Source organism: Cupressus sempervirens, chromosome 5 (genome assembly GCF_028749045.1).
Source record: "Cupressus sempervirens isolate cs-2001-9-10 chromosome 5, ASM2874904v1, whole genome shotgun sequence".
Lineage (NCBI taxonomy): Eukaryota > Viridiplantae > Streptophyta > Pinopsida > Cupressales > Cupressaceae > Cupressus > Cupressus sempervirens.
Window position 1 is genome coordinate 1,000,157,862 of NC_143122.1, and position 21,142 is coordinate 1,000,179,003.

At 32.0% G+C, this 21,142-nt stretch overlaps 1 protein-coding gene across 1 annotated transcript; it reads left to right on the forward strand.

Annotated features, from left to right (window-relative positions):
• The first annotated feature begins 9,722 nt into the window (after window positions 1-9,722).
• On the forward strand, window positions 9,723-11,039 carry LOC149559289 (uncharacterized). Its single transcript, XM_089833208.1, has one exon. It carries the CDS (start codon window positions 9,783-9,785, stop codon window positions 10,797-10,799), a length of 1,017 nt encoding a protein of 338 aa, XP_089689334.1. The 5' UTR covers window positions 9,723-9,782; the 3' UTR covers window positions 10,800-11,039.
• The last annotated feature ends 10,103 nt before the right edge of the window (window positions 11,040-21,142 follow it).

Genomic DNA, 21,142 nt, shown 5'->3' on the forward strand with positions numbered 1-21,142 from the left:
CTTACGGGCAAACGACGATTTTATGTTTCTTATGAAAGAGTTTTTGACAAAGGAGAGATTGGAAATTTCTATCTATTCTTTTTTAATATTTAATTTGGAAGTTTGTAACTGCTCCCAATTCTTTTTTATTGACAGGAATCTTGGCATATTCTCGTACTGGGCATTTGTGTTGCCATTGTATAGAACGCCTCTCGGCGTAATTAAAAAAGAATTCTCGAAATAATAGCTGGCTGAAATAATAGGAAGCTAAATGGAGGCCGAAATAATAGGCTCGAAAAAGTAGGGCCCGAAAAAGTAGGACCCGAAAAAATAGGGGCGAAATAATTTCAATATGATTTTTTTTTTGTTAAATATAATTTTGCATGCACATTCATGCTTTTTTTTTGCGGGGAGTGGGGGAATTTGAAACAAATTTGTGGAATGTGAAGAGACGTCTGTTGGGGGATATGAGGAGCCTCTCAGAAGTTATAAAACCAAGGCTCCTCATTTCATTTTCATTTTATGTTTTTGCAGGAAGGAAGAGGTGGAGGTTATTGGAGGATTAGATTGGAGTTTTTGAATAGGAGTAAATTGAAGTTTTGGAGTAACATTTTTGAAGGTGAGATTTCTATTTTTTATTTACATTTTCATTTAGATTTAGATGTAGAAGTAAATTGAAATTCAAAATTAGTTATAATATTCTATTTTGATTTATATTTCAATTTTAATTAATTTCATTTAGATTTAGAATTCTGTTCATATGACCAAAATTGAGGCCACTGGAGGACCTGTGCAGAGTTTTTCGTGGAGATAAGCATGTGGGTACTGAATCAAGGCACATTAGGCCTCTTGGAGATGTAATTGCGGTGACTTCCATGGCTTTTTGAATCGAATAGGGCAATCTAAACAATCTCAGATCTGAAATTCTTTTTTTCCTTTTCAGCCGAAGACAAAACAAAGATTGCTTGCAAGAAATTTTGCAGAGTTTAAGATTTGATTGCTTATGGCCGACTATTCTTGGTAACTGATATTTCTATTATATATTCCCGTGCCCAGCACGGGAAGTTTTAATCTATACAATTTATTTTGTGCATTTAGTGCACAAACTAAAGAATGCATATGCAATCAATTTTTTTTTATCAATCTTTATGATAGCTTTTTTTTTTAAATAGAAAATAGAAATTATTCTTTTATGTATGTAGAAAAAAATTAGAAAGATTTTATGTATGTAAAAAATTAAAAGAATTCTATATACATCTAGATTTATTAAAAAGAATTCTATTTACATCTAGATATTTTGATTGAAATAACCATAATGTAAAAACAAAATATAAAATAGAAATGTTAATATATGTATGTAGAAAAAATTAGAAAGCTTGCATGCATCTAAAAAAATTCTATTTACATCTAGATTTTTTTAGAATGGAAAAAAATGGATAATAGAAATATCAGTTGCATGTTTGTAGAAATAAATTAGAAAAACATGTATTTAGAAATTAAAAAGATTCTATATGTGTCTAATTTTTAGATTTTACTTTATTCTAAACTAATTATTGATGGATATATATTTTTAAAATATTTATGTAGTTTAAAGTTTAGATTTTAAATAATTTGTATGCAAATAGGAAAAAGAATAAATATTTTATATATATGTAGATTAATTTCTATTTTTAAAATTTACAAGTAAATGAGTACTTTATTCATTTAAAGTAAACAAGTTTTTAAGTAATATATTTTTATTTTAGAAATATATTAATCATAATGTTCATTTATTATTACTTATTTAATATACTTACTCTCAAATCTAAGACAATAGAAATGATATTTTATTAACTTTGAAATAGGGAAGTGTTAAGCAAGTTTGTTTACAAAAATACCAAAAATATATTTGGTCTTTGATCAAATTGGAGTTAATATTAGAAATATAAATATGATCATTAACAATTAAGCTAAATTCAGTTCAAAACAATAATGTTATTTAAATTTAAATAAATTTTTTTGAAAAGAATTCTATTTACATCTACATATTTTGATTGAAATAACCATAATGTAAAAAAAAAATATAAAATAGAAATGTTAATATATGTATGTAGAAAAAATTAGAAAGATTGCATGCATCTAAAAAAATTCTATTTACATCTAAATTTTTTTAGAATGGAAAAAAATGGATAATAGAAATATCAGTTGCATGTTTGTAGAAATAAATTAGAAAAACATGTATATAGAAATTAAAAAGATTCTATATGTGTCTAATTTTTAGATTTTACTTTATTCTAAACTATTTATTGATGGATATATATTTTAAAAATATTTATGTAGTTTAAAGTTTAGATTTTAATTAATTTGTATACAAATAGGAAAAAGAATAAATATTTTATATATATGTAGATTAATTTCTATTTTTAAAATTTACAAGTAAATGAGTACTTTATTCATTTAAAGTAAACAAGTTTTTAAGTAATATATTTTTATTTTAGAAATATATTAATCATAATGTTCATTTATTATTACTTATTTAATATACTTACTCTCAAATCTAAGACAATAGAAATGATATTTTATTAACTTTGAAATAGGGAAGTGTTAAGCAAGTTCGTTTACAAAAATACCAAAAATATATTTGGTCTTTGATCAAATTGGAGTTAATATTAGAAATATAAATATGATCATTAACAATTAAGCTAAATTCAATTCAAAACAATAATATTATTTAAATTTAAATAAAATAAGCCATGTTTACTTTGAAACATCAAACAACTAATTAACTAATACAATAATTAAAATAAATGAATCTATTATGACATAGAAAAATATTTTCGAAGTATAATTTCTTTGTTTTTGAATCAATATGAGTTTTTTTTTCTACTTGAAAAGATAAACCATCCTAATTGTCATCCTTAGTTAACCCTAACAACAACCCCTACCTTAGCCCTAGCCCCAACAATGATGTACAATATAACTATAATCCAACATTAAACTATAATTATAGCACTAAAACATATCCCTATTGATATAATGAAAATCTCAGTCCAAACCATAATCTAAACCAAAAACCTACACACTAATATTGGTTATAGTCCTAACCCTAAAATCTAACCCTTAACCATAATGTAAAAAAAAACTCCAAAATATTGATCAAAATCCTAAACCTACCTATATGGATAACCATGATATTAAACTCTAAATCCAGTCCCAAGATCCTAACCATGGTGTAAACCTATAACCGAACTCTTAAAAAATTTACTAATCCCTTATCCTAATCACATTCCCAACTTTAAACTTGAACCATAAACCATAGTTGTAACCATAATCATAAACTTACACAAAACCCTAACCCTAAAGGTACAATCATAAAATTAATCATAGCTTAGACCCTAATCCTAGCACAAACCACAATCATGACCAAATATAAATCTTCACCTTACCCCTAATCATAATTTCAATGTTAACCCTAACATTAGTTTCAATGCTACCATGATATGAACCCTAATATAGACTTCACCTTGATCCTTACCCTAATCTTAAGTCTAATTAAACCCTGACTAAAACCTAATCTAAATGATATATCTAACTATAATCCTAACTGTAATTATCATACAACCCAATGCTAACCCTCATGTATATTTAATCCCTAATCTTAACTCTAAATATTCTATAAACTCTAGAATTGACCTTGATTCTAACCATAACCCTAAAATCTAAATTGTAACCATAGCACGAAAGGTGGGGACCCCCGGTACATGGCACAATTATGGGTCTTGGAGCCTTGCGAAAGCACTACAGAGTGAGGAAATTTCATAAAGGTGACATGTAGTAGCATGATGCAATTTTGGGCTTTAGAGCATTGCAGAAACAATGCAGCTTAAGGAGGCGCTAGAATGGAGACTCATGGAAAGAAGAGGAAAGACATTCATGTCGCTGGCAAAAAACTATGAAAAGAGATAACATGATGTCTTAACCTCCCACAAAAAATGCAAGGTTGATCCCAAGGGGGAATTTGGTTTCCCCAAAAATGAATGATGGTCATCGATGAAGGTCTTCCTCTCGAAATAGATGACATAGATGCATCGTGAATCCTCACCAATGAAGGATTAAGTCGCAACCGTCGATGTACATTCTCCCCTAAAAAAGGATGACTGAGATGCAACGAGGAAACTCCTCCCAATGAAGGATTAAGTCACATTTGTCGATCAAGATTGGCTTTATTTCCAATGGATGACTAAGATGTAGTGAAGAGATTCCTCCCAACAAACGAAGCAGATAGCACAAAAGGTGTGAACCCCCTCCATGTGGCACAATTTTGGGTCTTAAAGACTCATGAAAGCATTGTGGAGTGAGGAAATGTTGGAAAGGCAATGCGTGGTAGCATGATGCAATTTTGGGCTTCAGAGAATTGAAGAAACAATGTAGCATGACGATGCATCAGAATGGAGATGCATGGCAGCATCTTGTGCAATTCTAGGCTTTAGAGTGTTTCGAAGACACTAGCATATAAAGAAACGTTAGAATGGGAATGCATGGCAACATCTTGCACTTTTGGGAAGATGGGAAGATAGCTCGCGAAGAAATAAGAGTTATCGAATCTCGCAGCATGAATCAACCCGACCAAGAAAAAATGATCCAGCGTGCTCAATGAAGAAATCGAGCCAACACAAAATGTTAGCCGCCAACTTTAGCGATGTTAACCCTCTGCAAAGAACCTATCCCATTTAAGGTCTCTCAGATCAGACATCAGTGATGGGTTGAATAGGGGGAAAAAATAGCACACAATGCCCTCCTAAATGAAATTCTAAATGTAACACTAATAACCACAGTCCTACTTCTTTCCCTAACCTTATCCATGAGCGTGGGAATATACATATTATTATATAGGGCACCTTATATAATAATAAATATAATCTAAAATCCCAACCCTTACTCCCCTCCTAACTATAACTGTGACCATAAGAAAACTTCTAAATATAACCCTTCCTCTAACTCTAACCCTAACCCTAACCCTAACTATAATTGTAACCCTATCCCTACCACTAACTGTAACCCTGAATCTAACTCTACCATAATTGGACTTTAACCCTAACTATAACTATAACCCTAAACCTAACTCTAACCTTAACCGTAACCATAACCGTAACCCAAAACCTAACCCTAATCGTAGCTAGGATTCTAATACTCTGTCTACCCCTAACTCAAACTATAGCCCTAACTATACCTCAAACTCTAATTGTAACTCATATTCTAACCCTAAACCTAACCCTAACCTTGACCCTAACCCTAACCCTAACCCTAAGCCTAACCCTTTGTCTACCCCTATCTCTAACCCTAACCCTAACCCTAACCCTACCCCTAACTCTAACCCTAAATCTAACTCTTTCTGTAAATCTAACTCTACCATAGTTAGACTCTAACCCTAACCCTAACTTTAATCCTGACTGAAACCCTAACTCTAACCTTAACCCTGACTCAATCCCCTTACCCTAACCTTAACATTGATATAACTCTCTCTATATATAACCCTAACTCTAAATATAAACCTAACCCTAACCCTAAATCTAACTCTAACCCTAACTGTAAGCGTAACCCTACCCCTATCCATAACTCTAACTGTAAATCTAACTCTACCGTAATTGGATTTTAATTTTAACCCTAACCCTAACTCTAACCCTAACCTTGACTCAAAACTCTAACCCTAACCCTAACTCTAACATTAACCCAACTGTAAAATTAACTCTATTGGTAACTCAAACCCTAAAACTAACCCTAATTCTAACCCTAACTCTAACTCTAGCTCTAGCTCTAACCCTAACTCTAACCATAACTCAAACTCAAACCCTAAACCTAACCCTAATCCTAACCCAAATTATAATGCTGTCTACCCCTAACTCAAACTATAACCCTAACCCTAACTCAAACTCTAACCCTAACTCATACTCTAACCCTAAACCTGACCCTAGTTCTAACCCTAACCTAGAACCTTACCCTAACCCTAACCCTAACCCTATCTATAACCCTAATCCTAACCCTAACTTTAATCCTAATCTTAACCCTAATTCTAATCCTATCTATAACCCTAATCCTAACCCTAACTCTAACCATAAATCTAACTCTACCATAATTAGAATCTAACCCTAACCCTAACCTTAACCCTAACTCAAACCCTTACCCTAACTTTCTCCCTAACCATATATCTACGTATGACTATAACATTTTACATTACAATATCCCAAAAATAAAATATATATTTTTATCTAAATTAAACTCCTTATATTAAATTTAAAATAATATTTGACTCAAACCTTAACCGTAACCCTAACCTTAACCATGAGCATTAGTCTAACCCTAACCTTAACCATAAACATAACTCTACACCTAACTCTAACCCTAATTCTAACTCTACCATAATTGGACTCTAATCCTATCCCTAACCCTAACTATAAGCATAACTCTAACCCTAGCCTTAACCATGAGCATAACTCTAATGTTAGCCTTACTATAACCCTAACACTAACCCTAATCATAACCATAACCATAACTCTAACCCTAACCTTAACCATGACCATAACATTAACCCTAACCTTAACCATAAACATAACTCTAATCTAAACCATAACCATAACTCTAACAATAACCATAACCATAACTCTATCCCTAACCTTAACCATAGCTCAAACCCTAACCCTAACTCCAACCCTAACTCTAATGCTAACCCTAACCCTAATTCTATCCCTAAGGTTAACATTAACTATAATGGTAACTTTGTCCCTAACCATATATCTATGTATGACTATAACATTTTACATTACAATATCCCAAAAATAAAAAATATATTTTTAATCTATATTAAACTCCTTATATTAAATTTTTAAAAATATTTTGAAGCATAATTTTATACTAACTTCATACAACTCTAATTAAAAATTAATTAACAATTTTATAGTAGCCTTATCAAAATAAAAAATAGAAAGTAAATATTTTTCCTATTGCGCCGCGACTGCCACTAGCTATATATACCTCTATATATATTACGCCGTGAGTAATCGTTCTCGAGGCGCCTATTTTTATTTTCATTAATCCCAACTTCGATTAAAATAACTTTGGGATTAAATAAAAATAGGTGCCTCGAGAACGATTACTCTCGGCGTAATATATATAGAGGTATATATAGCTAGTTAATGATAATAGAATATTATTATAGAATATTTTCTTAACATATCTTTATATCAATGGATCTTTTGTTTAATGGTGAAGTTGAATAATTTTAAATGAGTCTATGAGGAAAAAGTATAGAACTTTGACATCATAAGGAATGTCATGTTCAAAACAGATTTTAGTAGAATGATCATTCCTCATTTTTTATATTCGGCCAAAAAAAAATTGTAGCTTCAACAATAATTTTTTAATTTTTTTAAAATTAAAAAGTTTTATAAATTAGAATAAAGTTTCTATTTAGTTTTATAAATATAATCAACCATAATAAAATAGTTTTTAATATATTTTTAGTTAAAATATTTATATATTATATACAAGAGCCTACATCACAATGACAACCTATAAACACATAATAATAATAATAATAACAGTTAATTTTAACAAATAATAATAATTAATCTAAACTCCAATCTCTTAGCTATCAAAAAAATGTTATAAATTATTTACAAAATTATTATTTTTATTGCATTATTTTATGAATTTTATTTTATATATTAATTCTTAACAATATAATAATTTTAAATATATTTTTATTCATACTTTTAAATGGTGTATTAATTAGTTTTTACATAACAAGATTATATTATTGTATTTTCTTAATAAATATTTATTTATTATTTTTCCTAATTTAAAACTAAATTGCAACATATGTTAAAAAAAGGTATGGTGCTATTCAAGAAACTATGTCAAAATTTTTTTTGTTAACATACGTTTTTAACATTTAAAGTTTTTGATAATAAATTATATTTTAAAGAAAAATATTTTATATTTTTAATGCAAGTATGTTAATCCTCATAGTTGAAATGATTTAGAAAATAAAATGATATTTTGCACTACCTTTCAAATTATAAGTTTAATAAAGATTGTCTATAGTTGTCTTTCCATCTATCTATAGTTTAGGTACATTGAGCCAATAATCATATATGATCTTTGATGGTCTGAAACTATTTGGTGTTTTATTCTTCAGCTGAAGTTGGCTCACTTTACTAGGTGCATGCTTCATGAAGTTTCTTGTTTTGGTTGAAGATCTATCCATTCAAACATTCTAGATTCTTATCATACTTTTTGTGAGCATCAATAGATTCTCAAACAACTTTTTAATTTTGTAGATTACAACTAGAAGCATTTGGGTTTATATTATTGTAAGATCTTTTAGACTTTAACCTTATTTTTCTTGGTATATATAATGCTTTTATAGGAACTGGCTTTACATTCCCTTCAAGTATAACTAGATTTGATATGTTTTCAGAGTGGATATTCATTTACCATTTACAAAATTGGAAAAGTTATAGCAACATTTCATTAATTTTATGACTAGCTCAAATATTTTATCATAAATTAGAAAATATAAACAATTTATATTTTATTTGTTGTAAAAGATCATACTAATTGAAAATTTATTGTTGTTTACCTCTCACTAATTTCTACTTCGCCGCCATCTTCTTTTGATAGGAATATAAATTCTCATTCTGAAAGAAAAAATTTAATTAACTCTTTTTATTTCTCCTATACCTATATAGTATAGACTAAAAATATAATATTATTAATAATTGATGACACTTTTCTTTGTTGTTTTAGATCTTGGTAATATAAAAGAAACTAATAGAAACCTTCTCATCTTGTTTGTGAGCTCTAACTATTAAATCTTCATTTGAATTTTTATATATTATTATTTTAATAACTTCAATTTTTTTAATAAATAATTTCTTTGAAAAATTAAAGTCGAGATCATCGTGCAAGACCTTCAATTTCAAAAATGCACCAGCCTTAAGAATGAAATTTTCCCATCAATATTTTTAAAAATCCTATAAATAATAATATGTTATTAATTAAAGATTTTATGATTATAAAATTTCGGAGCGATGGGTTGATCAAAATAAAAATTGGAGTGTAAAATTTATGTAAGATAAAATCGAACTTATAGACTCTTCCGGCAGTCAACGTCTATACAGCCACGAAAATGCACTTCCTTACGAAGGAGAAGACTTAGAATTTTTTTTTAAAAGTTGGAAAAAACAATGTAAAGGGCGTGCATTTTCGCGGGCCTTCCGGCAAGCGTGCTTAAGAAAAGGCGAGCATGCGACGCGCCGAAGAAGATTTTCAAATCTGGGGGAAAAGACGTAAAAAAGAGACGACGGGCTAAGGGGTATTTTATGTTTTTCCTGGACTGTTTAATATTGACTGGGGAAATTACGGAAAGCATTTGGGTGGAATAAAATAAAATGATGCCGTCTATCTGTCCACAAGAATAATGCGTTTTACACGACATGATTACACAACATTATTTCACCATCCGTGTTAGCACTCGGCAGGCCCTTGGACTGAACTCTGAGGAAACAGGCCGGCTCGAGCTTATCCACATTGCACATGCTGCTATCATTGTCACCGTCACCATCACTAATCACTAATCACATCTGTGTTGTCTAGCGGTCATTACATGAGTGAATCCCACGAGCATTGCGTGTGAATAGATTAAGATTTCATTCAGTCTCTGGCTCTCCCTGCTCGAGCTATATAAAGAAGCCATTGGAGCAGCTTGAAACTCACATCATCTTCTTCTTCTTCATCTTGAAGACTTTTATAACTTGGCAATTGCAATGGCTGCTTATAGTTTGTATGTTCTGGGTGCCATGCTCCTCTTAGCCGCTGCTCAGCCTTCCTTTGCACTGTTCGAGACATCGTCTGGCCCGGGCCAAGATATAACAGCGGAAGAGGGCGCTGCAGTTTACGTAGCGCTGAACAATCTGCTGGCGACTTTCAACGGCTTCGACACCTCAAAATGGTTCAACAGCGGCTTCGCCTACGCAAACGTGCAGAACATCAATGGCAAGAGAATCGCCATCAGATATGCGCGATGGACCCAGCTGTGCACTGTCGGCACGTGGGAAAACGCCATTGGAAGCTTAGTGCTCGAAGACTTCAGAACGACGGTGACATATCTGAGGCCTTACTTGCTGCAAGGCTACTCCTGGGCCGCCGTGTCCAATGGCTACGCGTGGGTGGACTACTATCTCCTTGACAAGAGCGAAGCCACCCTGCAGCTGCCTTCTTTCAATGCAACTCATCCGTTTGCTGCTGCTGATGCTGAACACGAGTTTAGCACAGCTGCTGAAATCCATGGGGAATATATTCTTTCTTCTTATTCTGCTTCCGCAGCAACTTCTCATATGTCAACCCTGACGAGATATTCCCCAGTGGAGAAGACTGGGTTTCTGCACTGCCCGGTCTCGCCTCTTGTGTTGCTGAGCCACAACAGCGGCGTGTGGGACGTGCTGAAGGCCGGGGAGTACTTGACGTCCGCCAACAAGAGATTCCGACTGACAATGAAGAGGGACTGTAATCTGGTGTTGAGCGATGAGAAGAAGAGTGAAGTGCTGTGGAGCAGCAAGAGTGGAGGGAGCGGGAGCAAGTGTTATCTCCGCCTGCAGTCGGATGCGAACTTGGTGATATACAAGGGCGAGGGAGAGGGCGCGGTGTGGGCGATCAATCAGGGCTGCGGACGTGGGTGTGTGAAGTTTAGCTCTCTGGTAATCGAGGATGATGGTAATCTGGTGTTGTACCGCAGTCAAAATGGGAAGCTGAACCGAATGTGGGAGACAAACACCAAGGCCTAAATGCTCATGATCCTCCTCTCCCACACCTGGGTGCTCTCTCCGTCTCTGTCTCTGTCTGTCTTGTGTGTGTCATATTTATAAGTTGCGTGTAATTTCTTTCTCTCTCTACTGGACTCCGACTGTGCGGTCATCTATATGTATGTATTCTCTCTCCATCCATCCTTTGTCTGCAATCACATGCAGCTACTTCTCCATCTTTCCAGCATATCATATCTATATAATATTATGTTTCCTAGTGCATGCTTTTGGTCCTGAAGAAATGTTCTATATGTTTTGTTGAAACAATATCTCTTTATAGCTGTTTCTAGATTGGTCTAATTTTTTGTTTTTTTTTTATATAGACTAATGTGCGGTGTGTGTTTTTTTCTCATTTCTACTAGCATGTAAGTTTTAGAAGGAGGATGCAATGCCTCTCTTTGTCACAGAAATAACTTGTTTGAGAATTTATCTCTCTTAATTAAGAATGAATATTCTATTATACACTCATTATAATATTATATTAGTTATTATTATTCTTAAATATAATATCTTGATACAATCCACATCTCACTACTACTATTACCATCTATCTATTATTATTCTTAAACAAAAATATCTTAATACAATTCACATTTCATTACTATTATTAGTATCAATCTATTATGATAAATAAATTGATATTTCTTCATATATACATTTTCCTTGGTAAGAATATGTATCTCTTGATTAAGTTATATGTTATCGCACCCCAAAAGCCAAATTTTCTTGTGCAATGATCTTCATCCAAGTGATAGCTAGTATTTTAAGTAAACATGAATGACTTCAAGATAGACTTTGAGAAGTTGATGGTCTATTGAAAGGCATGTGTATGCAGTTTGAAAAGGTCTATAAGGATGATTATGGAGGAACTGATTTGAATTTGCCTTGGGCGGCTCTTACAAATAAGCATAAATTCCATTATTAATAAAAGGAAGCTAAAATGTGGAATGATGTTTCAAAATGCTAATCTAAAAAGAGAGGTGATGCCAAAATTCCTCACAAACTATTACAAACTAGATAAACACATACAAAAAATAGGTTTAAATAGATATTTAACACATAATACTAGATATATGTGGGAAAACTCTTTTGAGAAAAAAACTACCACTCCAAAGATAGACCTAATTGTATTATCAAAAAAATAGTTACAATACAATTTCAAGAGCTAACACTTTCTAAGAGTATCAACTATAATACCCAAAATAATTATGATAACATAACAATGCTCTCTCTCTCTCTCTCTCTCTCTCTCACACACACACACACACACACACACACACACACACACACACACACACACACACACACACAAACTCAAAATTCTCTTCAGCAACACATTATATTTATAGAGTTGCATTCGATGTATTTGTAACTAATTTTAGAAACTTTCTTAGTGTACAACTTTTGCATAAGACCATGCATGAGTCTTTGTATCACATGTTAGGCTCTAAGGCCTATAGAACCAACACACCATCTAAATTTCTCAATGCTCACTAGCTTTGTTAATGCATCTATAACATTATCCAAAGTCAAGACTTTTTCAAATTTCACCCTTCCATCAACTTCACCATATCATGAACAAAATGATATTGTATTGTTAGCATCAATGTTGATTGTATTCCTTTGGGGGAGTCTCTTAAACATTGGAGAGTATTGGCATGTTGCATTCATGATTGTGTTTTCATTGATGTCAACATAGTAGTAATTCTATGAAGATTAGTAGAGTAGCAGATAGAGATCAAGGCCATAAGGAAATAGGTTTAATGTATTGGCAATGTGCGGTTAAGGACATGTTCCACACTGTGAACTAATGATAAGGTTCAATGTGCATAAAGTAAGTCGAAGGCATACAAAAGATATCCATGTTTTACAGTGAGCAGTATAGAGACAAATTACCTAAGAAGCGATTTCTTGTAATTACATTATATTGTCTAATAGAGATATAATCTAGAGATGCGCAATTAGTTGAAGATAGTCTAATGGTGATGTCAACAAATGTGCAAGCCCTAGTGTCACACATGTGAGAAGTTGTATAGACTATAAGCTGGTAGTGCTATTGTTATTACAAAATAATTAATTATCTTATTATAATTAATTGGAGAAGTCTCAAGGTTGAATCAAGGAATTATTTTGAAGATGTATAGTATAAAGGAAAGATGTTTTCCTTGTTTGTAAACAAGTTTGATCATTGTATTGAATGCGAGTAAGTGACCAAAGGGATAATTGGATGTGAAGTTTGTGATCTAGTATTAAGATCAGAAGGAGTAAAGGTCTAGTTGATAGGATAGAGAAAGAGGGGAGTAGTACAGTTTAATTCTATTTTTTTGCAAGGAATAATACAAAGATCATTTGGACAATGAGTTCATTGATCTGTCCCATGAATTTGTTTGGACAATGTGTCCATATGCCTTCTACAACTCCTAATAGGGTTGGCACAATTCTTCTAACAAGGTTGGAATCTCCTAACAAGGATTCAAAATCTCCTAACAAGCGTTGACATGTACTGAATGCTTTTCATAGACTCCTAATAGGGTTCATCCTCTAACAAGGAATATTTATCACCCTTGATGTTTCTTCCTTGGTGTGATAGGACGTCATCTGAGTGTGGGCACTTTAATCTCCAGCTTTGTCGTTTGCTTTGCTAGATCAATGGCTCTCATGTTTTTCAAAACCTCAACCAAATGGTTGTAAGAACTAGCTAGGGTAATATTGAAAACACATTACAGTTTCATCCATAATCTTTATTTTTTTATTATTCTAAAGGTTTTCATTATAGCATAATAGTTTCAATTTGATAAAAGGAGTCATTTGCTAAATTTCTTTTGTTTTTTAGTTTCTTCAAATCCTATGAGATATGTGAATTTTTCATATATCACAATAGCTATAGCGATTAGGCTTCATGAATCGGCATACACTATAGTGATCAGAGTATGGTCAAAAGAGATTTTGGGTACTATATCACTGTAGCATATAGTGAACTCTTCTCTTGCTATGCGGAGAAGGCCTAATCTTGACATTGTGATGAGCAATGAGGAAAGTATATCACTATGACATATAGCAATCCCTTTTGTCACTATGTGAAGAAACTGCAAAAACAATATAGTGATGAAAGATAAAGGAGGCTTATTGCTATAACATATAGTGATCATTGATAAATGGAAAACAAATATAACCATTACAATGCTGAGAGATAGAGATGTTGTATTGCTATAAGTAGCAATGAGTATTTTTGGTGATCAAAAAGGAGGAGATTACATTATAGTGATAAGCAATAGATGATTGTGATCAGTATGACCTATAGCAATAGCGAAATTAAAAGGTATCTGTGGGTGTTATTATATGAACTACTAAATGAGCAAATAAAAGGTTTTGCACCTTCGCAACCACATAATAGTCAATCATGGCAACCCATCCTAGTGCGTGTGTTCTTAAATGGAGAAAGTTAAATTTACAAAAGGTGGTGAAAAATTTGTTGCACAAAATTTAACAATATTATAAATATTTATGACAATATCTATTGAAACTTCACTCATAATGGGTGATGCGTGACGACATTACAATATTTATGAACATGCGAATGAATCCAACGAAATCATAGGTTGAATGAAACCCTTCATCTGTATGAAACCCTTGCTTCAACAAAATCATTCCTCTATAGAAAACCCTTGATTCAACAAAATCATAGTTATGCATTTACAAAACTGTGTATTCTTAAATGGAGAAGGTTAAACTTATGAAAGGTGGTGAAAAAATCGTTGCATGAAATCGAACAACATTAAAAATATTTATGACAATGCCTACTGAAACTTTACTCATAATGGGTGATGCATGGCAACATTACACATTTTTGGGATTTTCTCTCAACTATATAGAAAGTGGAAAGCAATTGGCGACAAGCAATTTTGGGGCATGTATAAGAAACCTATAGCTCTGGCTGCCATAAACTCTCATTTAGTATTGTACAAGCTTGCAACTATTTTAATCAAAATTCAATGCTTTTCTTATTATGTAGCTATTGTAACTATAAAATAAGACTTGACAAAAATTAAAGACCTTCTCATAACTCATGCCTTGTTCCTTCTCCAATATGTTTCTACTACCTGCCAATCCTATTGAGAATCTAAAACACAATTATATTGATTAGTTGATTTCTCTAATTCAAAGAATATTAATTTCTATTAATTTACCATTATTCTAATACTCATAATCTTATGTATATAATATTTAAATTTTTTTTTTTATATTTAAAAATATTTATATCTTAAGATCTATATTAAAGATTTATTATTGACCCATAAATAGTTTTTAAAAAAATTGCACTTCAATAGAAACTTTTTTTTACATGTTTAAGAAATATTTAGTCTTTCTAAATTTAAAGTACTAAATAAAAATAGAAATAAATATTTCTTAAAAAAACCATAAACCATCAATGACAATAATTGATATCATTCATTACCAACATTTTTTACCCAATAGCTTGTATCAATTGAATATTTTGTATCATTTATACAATTAGCTTTTGACTAGACTAATCTTGATACAAAATGGGTGTTGCAATCATTTTATTTTTTAGAACAATCCTATTGAAATTATTTTATTTTTAAGAACCTCAAATAATTATTTATAAGATTTGTGCAAGAAATTTATATTAATTGATCATCAATTCAATCCTAGTGTAATAAAATCTGATCTAAAAACTTTGACTTGAATCCAAGATGAAGAGAACTATTTGAATTTATAAATATTTTAGAATTTTTTTCATTCAAAATGTAAGGACAAAATTAAGGCAAAATCACAACAACAAAAAGCAAATTTACTAACATCTTTGCATGCCCCCTAGCATCAATACTAGAATCAGAGCCATTTTTATATACCTCACTATGATCAACACTTTTGATAACATCATCTACATCAACCTCAAACTGCCAATCTTCCCAAAATGCAATTGTATAATAACATTTTGAATCTAGATCTAGAGGCATCGCAAGGAGAAACTTATACTACCTGCATGGTTAATGAAAACATGTACTCCACCATTATTCCCTATTTTCATCTGCTTCATCCCTTATACTTAGATCAAATGGAGAAAAGCATCTCAAAAAGTCTATAAAATTTTTATGATAACAATACTAACCCTAACCTAACTACTCGATAACAATATCCAATTATGGATGAAACTACAATGCATTTTTGATAAAATTGAAGCTTCCCAAAAATATTCAACACATATCATATAAATGTATTAGATTACATAATGAAAATATGGATGAAACTATTATGTGTTTTTTATATCTCCTTTTCGATCACCTAAAACACTCATCACCATAATTTATAGCAATACAACATCTCTATTGATCATCGCTATAATGATTATATGTGTTTTTTGTTTTCTTATGATCTCTATATGTTATAGTGATAAGCCTCCTTTATCACTGATCACTATATTATTTTTTCAGTTTCTTCACATAGTGATAAAAGGGATCACTATATGTCATAGTGATATACTTTCCTCATTGTTCATTGCCATGTCAAGATTAGGCCTTCTTTGTATAGTGATAGAAGAGTTCCCTATATTATCTAGCAATATAGTACCAAAATCTCATCTAACCATACCGAGATCACTATAGTCTATCCTAACTCATGAAGCCTAATTGATGTAACTATAACAGTATCTGAAACATCAAACAAAGAAACAAGATTTCTATCAATTGAGGTTTCTGACATGCTTGTGCAAAATAAATTTTATTAACAGTTAAACAAAATGTTGAGTGAAAGATTCTAATGCTTATCTGATGGTTTGAGTGAGGTGAGGCATCAAAGAAATATACAGAGCAGTCAAGGCATAATTTAGATGAAACTGTTATGTGTATAAATGTATTGGTTACATAATAAAAATATGGATGAAACTGTAATGCAATTTCGATAATACACATAATGACCAAAAACACTCATCAAGACACTAAACTTAACCTAAATTTTTGATAATAATATCCAATTATGGATGAAACTATAATGCATTTTTGATAAAACTAAAGCTGCCTAAAAACATTCAACACATATCATATAAATGTATCAGATTGCATAATGAAAATATGGATGAAATTGTTATGCGTTTTTTATATCTCCTCCTTTTTTATCATTGAAAACACTCATCGCCATGACTTATAGAGATACAACATCTTAATGACTCATCCTTGTAATTAATATATTTGTTTTCCATTTGTTGATGATCACTATATGTTATAGCAATAAGCCTCCTTTATCGCTCATCAATATATTGTGTTTGCAATTTCTCTGCATAGTGATAAAAGGGATCATTATATGTCATAGCGATATACTTTCCTCATAGCTCATTGCTATGTCAAGATTAGGCCTTCCTCATATAGTGATAGTAGATTTTTCTATATTCTATAGCAATATAGTACCCAAAATCTCTTTTGACCATATTCTGATCACTATAGTTCTCATGAAGCCTAATCATTGTAACTATAGTGGTATATGAAACATTGAACAAAGAAACAACATATCTATCGATTGAGGTTTCCAACGTGCCTATACAAAATAAATCTCATTAACAGTTAAACAAAATTTTGAATGATGGATGAACAATGCTTATTCAATGGTTTGAGGGAGGTAGGGTATCAAAGAAATATACAAAGAAGTCAAGACAAGGTTAGGATGAAACTATTATGTGTATAAATGTATTTGATTCCATAATGAAAATATGTATGAAACTATAATGTGATTTCAATAATACTCATAATGACCAAAAACACTCATCAAGATACTAACCCTAACCTAACTGGCCGATAACAATATCCAATTATGGATGAAATTGTAATGCATTTTTGGTAAAACTAAAGCTTCCCAAAAAAATTCAACACATATCACATAAATGTATCTGATTACATAATAAAAATATGGATGAAATTTTTATACATTTTTTATATCTCCTCTTTTTCAATCACCAAAAATACTCATTGCCATGACTTATAGCGATACAACATCTCTATTGCTCATCATTGTAAAGATTATATTTGTTTTCCATTTTTCAATGATCGCTACATGTTATAGCAATAAGCCTCCTTTATCGCTCATTGCTATAATGTTTTTGTAGTTTGTTCACATAGTGATAAAAGGGATCATGCTATATGTCATAGCCATATACTTTCCTCATCACTCATCGCTATATCAAGATTAGGCCTTCTCCATATAGCGATAGAAGAGTTTCTTATATTCCATAGCGATATAGTACACAAAATCTCTTTTAACCATACTATGATTGCTATAGTGTATCTTGACTCATGAAGCCTAATCATTGTAACTATAGTGGTATATGAAACATCGAACGAAGAAAGAACATTTTCTAACGATTGAGGTTTCTAATGTGCCTATGTGAAATAAATCTCATTAACAGTTAAACAAAATGTCAAATGATAGATTCTAATGCATTTAATGGTGATACTTTTGTCATAGGTTATTTTGGCAATGTATAATGTCCCAGTCTACCCATTTTTGTAAGAAAGTATTTGAATATATTATGGAATAAAACTTTCATTTTTACATTCAAATATAATATTTTATAAATTAAAAATAATATTCTAAATAAATAAAATAGTTTATTTAATGAACTTTATTGTAAAAATAAAATGGTTGAAATTTTTATGTTGTTAATTGTTTGATATTATAAGCATAAAATTAAAATTCAAGGGAAAATATTGAAATGTTTGGTCTCTCCCAATACTAGTCTAAAAATAAGTTGATGCAAGAGCTACTTTGGATTTCATGGGAGGAGGCTTGGTAGTTATTTTGGAGGGTTCTTGGAGTGATACTTGGTTGAAGAAGAGGTGCTCAGTAGAGGTTACTTAGTTATCTCTCAGTAGTTCTTGGTTGAAAACTCGGTGGATGAATAGACTCGATGATCCTAGAGGTGTTCGGTTGTTGAAGGAACTTGGCATAGCTTGGGGCACTTAGTCATCAAAGGCACTTGATGATGCTTGAGAGAACTCAATACACATTGGGAGCTCAGTGAAGCTTGGTTATAGTGTTATCTAAGTTTCTCGGTCTTTGAAGGAGTTCAATTGCTGGAGGAACTTGGTCTGTGAAGGTGTTGTTGGCAATATACCATGAGAGCTCAGTTATGCTTGATCAAATGTTGATACTTACTGTGGTTTCTCTAATGCTTGATTTGGTCTTGGTTTTGTGTCAACCAAGTTGTTTATGGGCCAACTTGAGCATTTAATTTGGTTGTATTTAATTTATGTTGTAAGCTAACTTGTGGCTTAAATGTGCATTTAATAGAAGGGTTTATTTAGTTTGTAACTACTGGGCCAACCTATGGCTTAGTTGGGTATAAGTAAGGGAGTCTTGTGGAGTCTTAAGGCATTCATTCATGGCAGTGATTCATTATTTAGTGTGATCCAACATGGAGATGATGTAGTGGTTTAGTGAGAGAAATTTTCTTAAGAGAGTGGAGAGAGTGTCAAATGTGAAGTAGTTTACACCTAGATCTTGTTGGAATATTCAAATATGGAAAGAGTACTTATGAGAGGGGGGGTGAATCATAAGTATCATACTTTAGCCAATAAAACTTTTAACTGCGAGTAAATTGCATGCATGTAAATACATCAAAAAAATATGAAACTAAACACATGCATAAACAACTCATAACACTGGAATTTGGTAACCCAGAAACCCTCTAGGAATAAGAAGGTAAAACTAGGGTGGGGATGGTACCCACAAAAATTACTACAGAAATATTGTTCAACCACTTCTAATGGTCTTCCCTGTTAAAGGCTTTACACTGTATCAATAGTGACCTGGTTAAAGGCTTTACAAACACTTAACACGAAGTGTCACCCTGTTAAAGGATTTTAATCACCTAATTAAAGGATCTACAAAATAGCTATTAAGCTAACCTATCACCATAGGATTTTCATTCTAATACAATTGCTAGAAAGTATTAGGTATAATGAATCTGATAGATTACAATCCTTGATTGCTGAATGCAGGCACCTTTTCTGCTTTCTCTGATCTTGATCCTTTTGTGATCTGATAACCCTTGCTTCTGAAAATAGTTTTCCTTGTGCACCCTTGTATGTCCACTCGTATATCTTTTCAACGAAATTTCATCTTCCTTATAAAGACTTCAAGGACTTAGGGTTAGATATGGATCTACGATCCACATTGAATCTCAATTTCCCGCTCAATACTTGTCTTTTACTAATTGGTTGCATGCCTTTATCATTTTTCTTATTGGCTACATGTAGATTGCATAGGAAAAATAAAAGATTCGATCTCATCATTAAATCCTTCAAAATTTTCCTTATGTTGGTTGCAAAAATTGTTTGCATCATAGTTTGTGCAATTACAAACTCTTATGCTGATATTCTGAGTTACTTAACTCTTGAAGCATTGCTGATGCTCAACACATGTTGTTTCCTGGATAGCTCGGCACCTAAACAAAATGGTATCACTCGGCACCTGCTGTTACTCGGCACTTGTTAACACTCGACACTTACTCGACACTTGTTAACACTCGACACTTACTCAGCACTTGTTAACACTCGGCACTTATTGACACTTGACACTTGATATAGCTTGGCACTTCATATTACTCAGCACCTACTCTTTGTTCAACATTGTTTAGTGGAAAAATGGTTAAGTGTATTGACACTCAGTTGTCAAATTTATTCTTTAAGCTAACAATCTCCCCCTTTGACATGAGTGGCAAAAATGCTTAACTAAGATCCTTAAGACTCCTTATTAGTTGATCCTGTATGTACACTCAATGAGTTCTGTCCTGTTTCTACATTCTAACTGATCAAAATTTGCTATCTCAAAATTTGCTCCCAAAATTTTCTATCTCCCCCTTTTATCATACTTATCATTTCATTCCTGTACTTAACTCCCCCATACTTAATCTCTTTGTATATGAGCAATGTTAGTATGCTAATAGAAACCAAATTTAAATAAAGCTTCTACAAACTAAACAAAATTTATAAACTTCAAGAGAGACTAAGATGAGCTCTCAATTAAGAATATGAGCCATTAATGGGCTCTCTCAATAAGAAGCTCTCTTGTTGAGTAGCTTTGTCTAAATAGATAGGATGTATGCTCAAGCTTTATGCTTCAAAAAGGGCTTCAAATGGAGTTGGAATTTGGGTGTGAGTGTATGGTTTTTGATGTAAAATGGCTTCTTAAAATGGCATTATGACTGTACTTCATGGATTGTGTTATTTTGTAAAGGGGAAGGATCTAATTTATAGGAAAGAGGCTTGAGGGATTGAGGGCTAAGATGCAAGGATGGGAAAAAGCTCATGGAG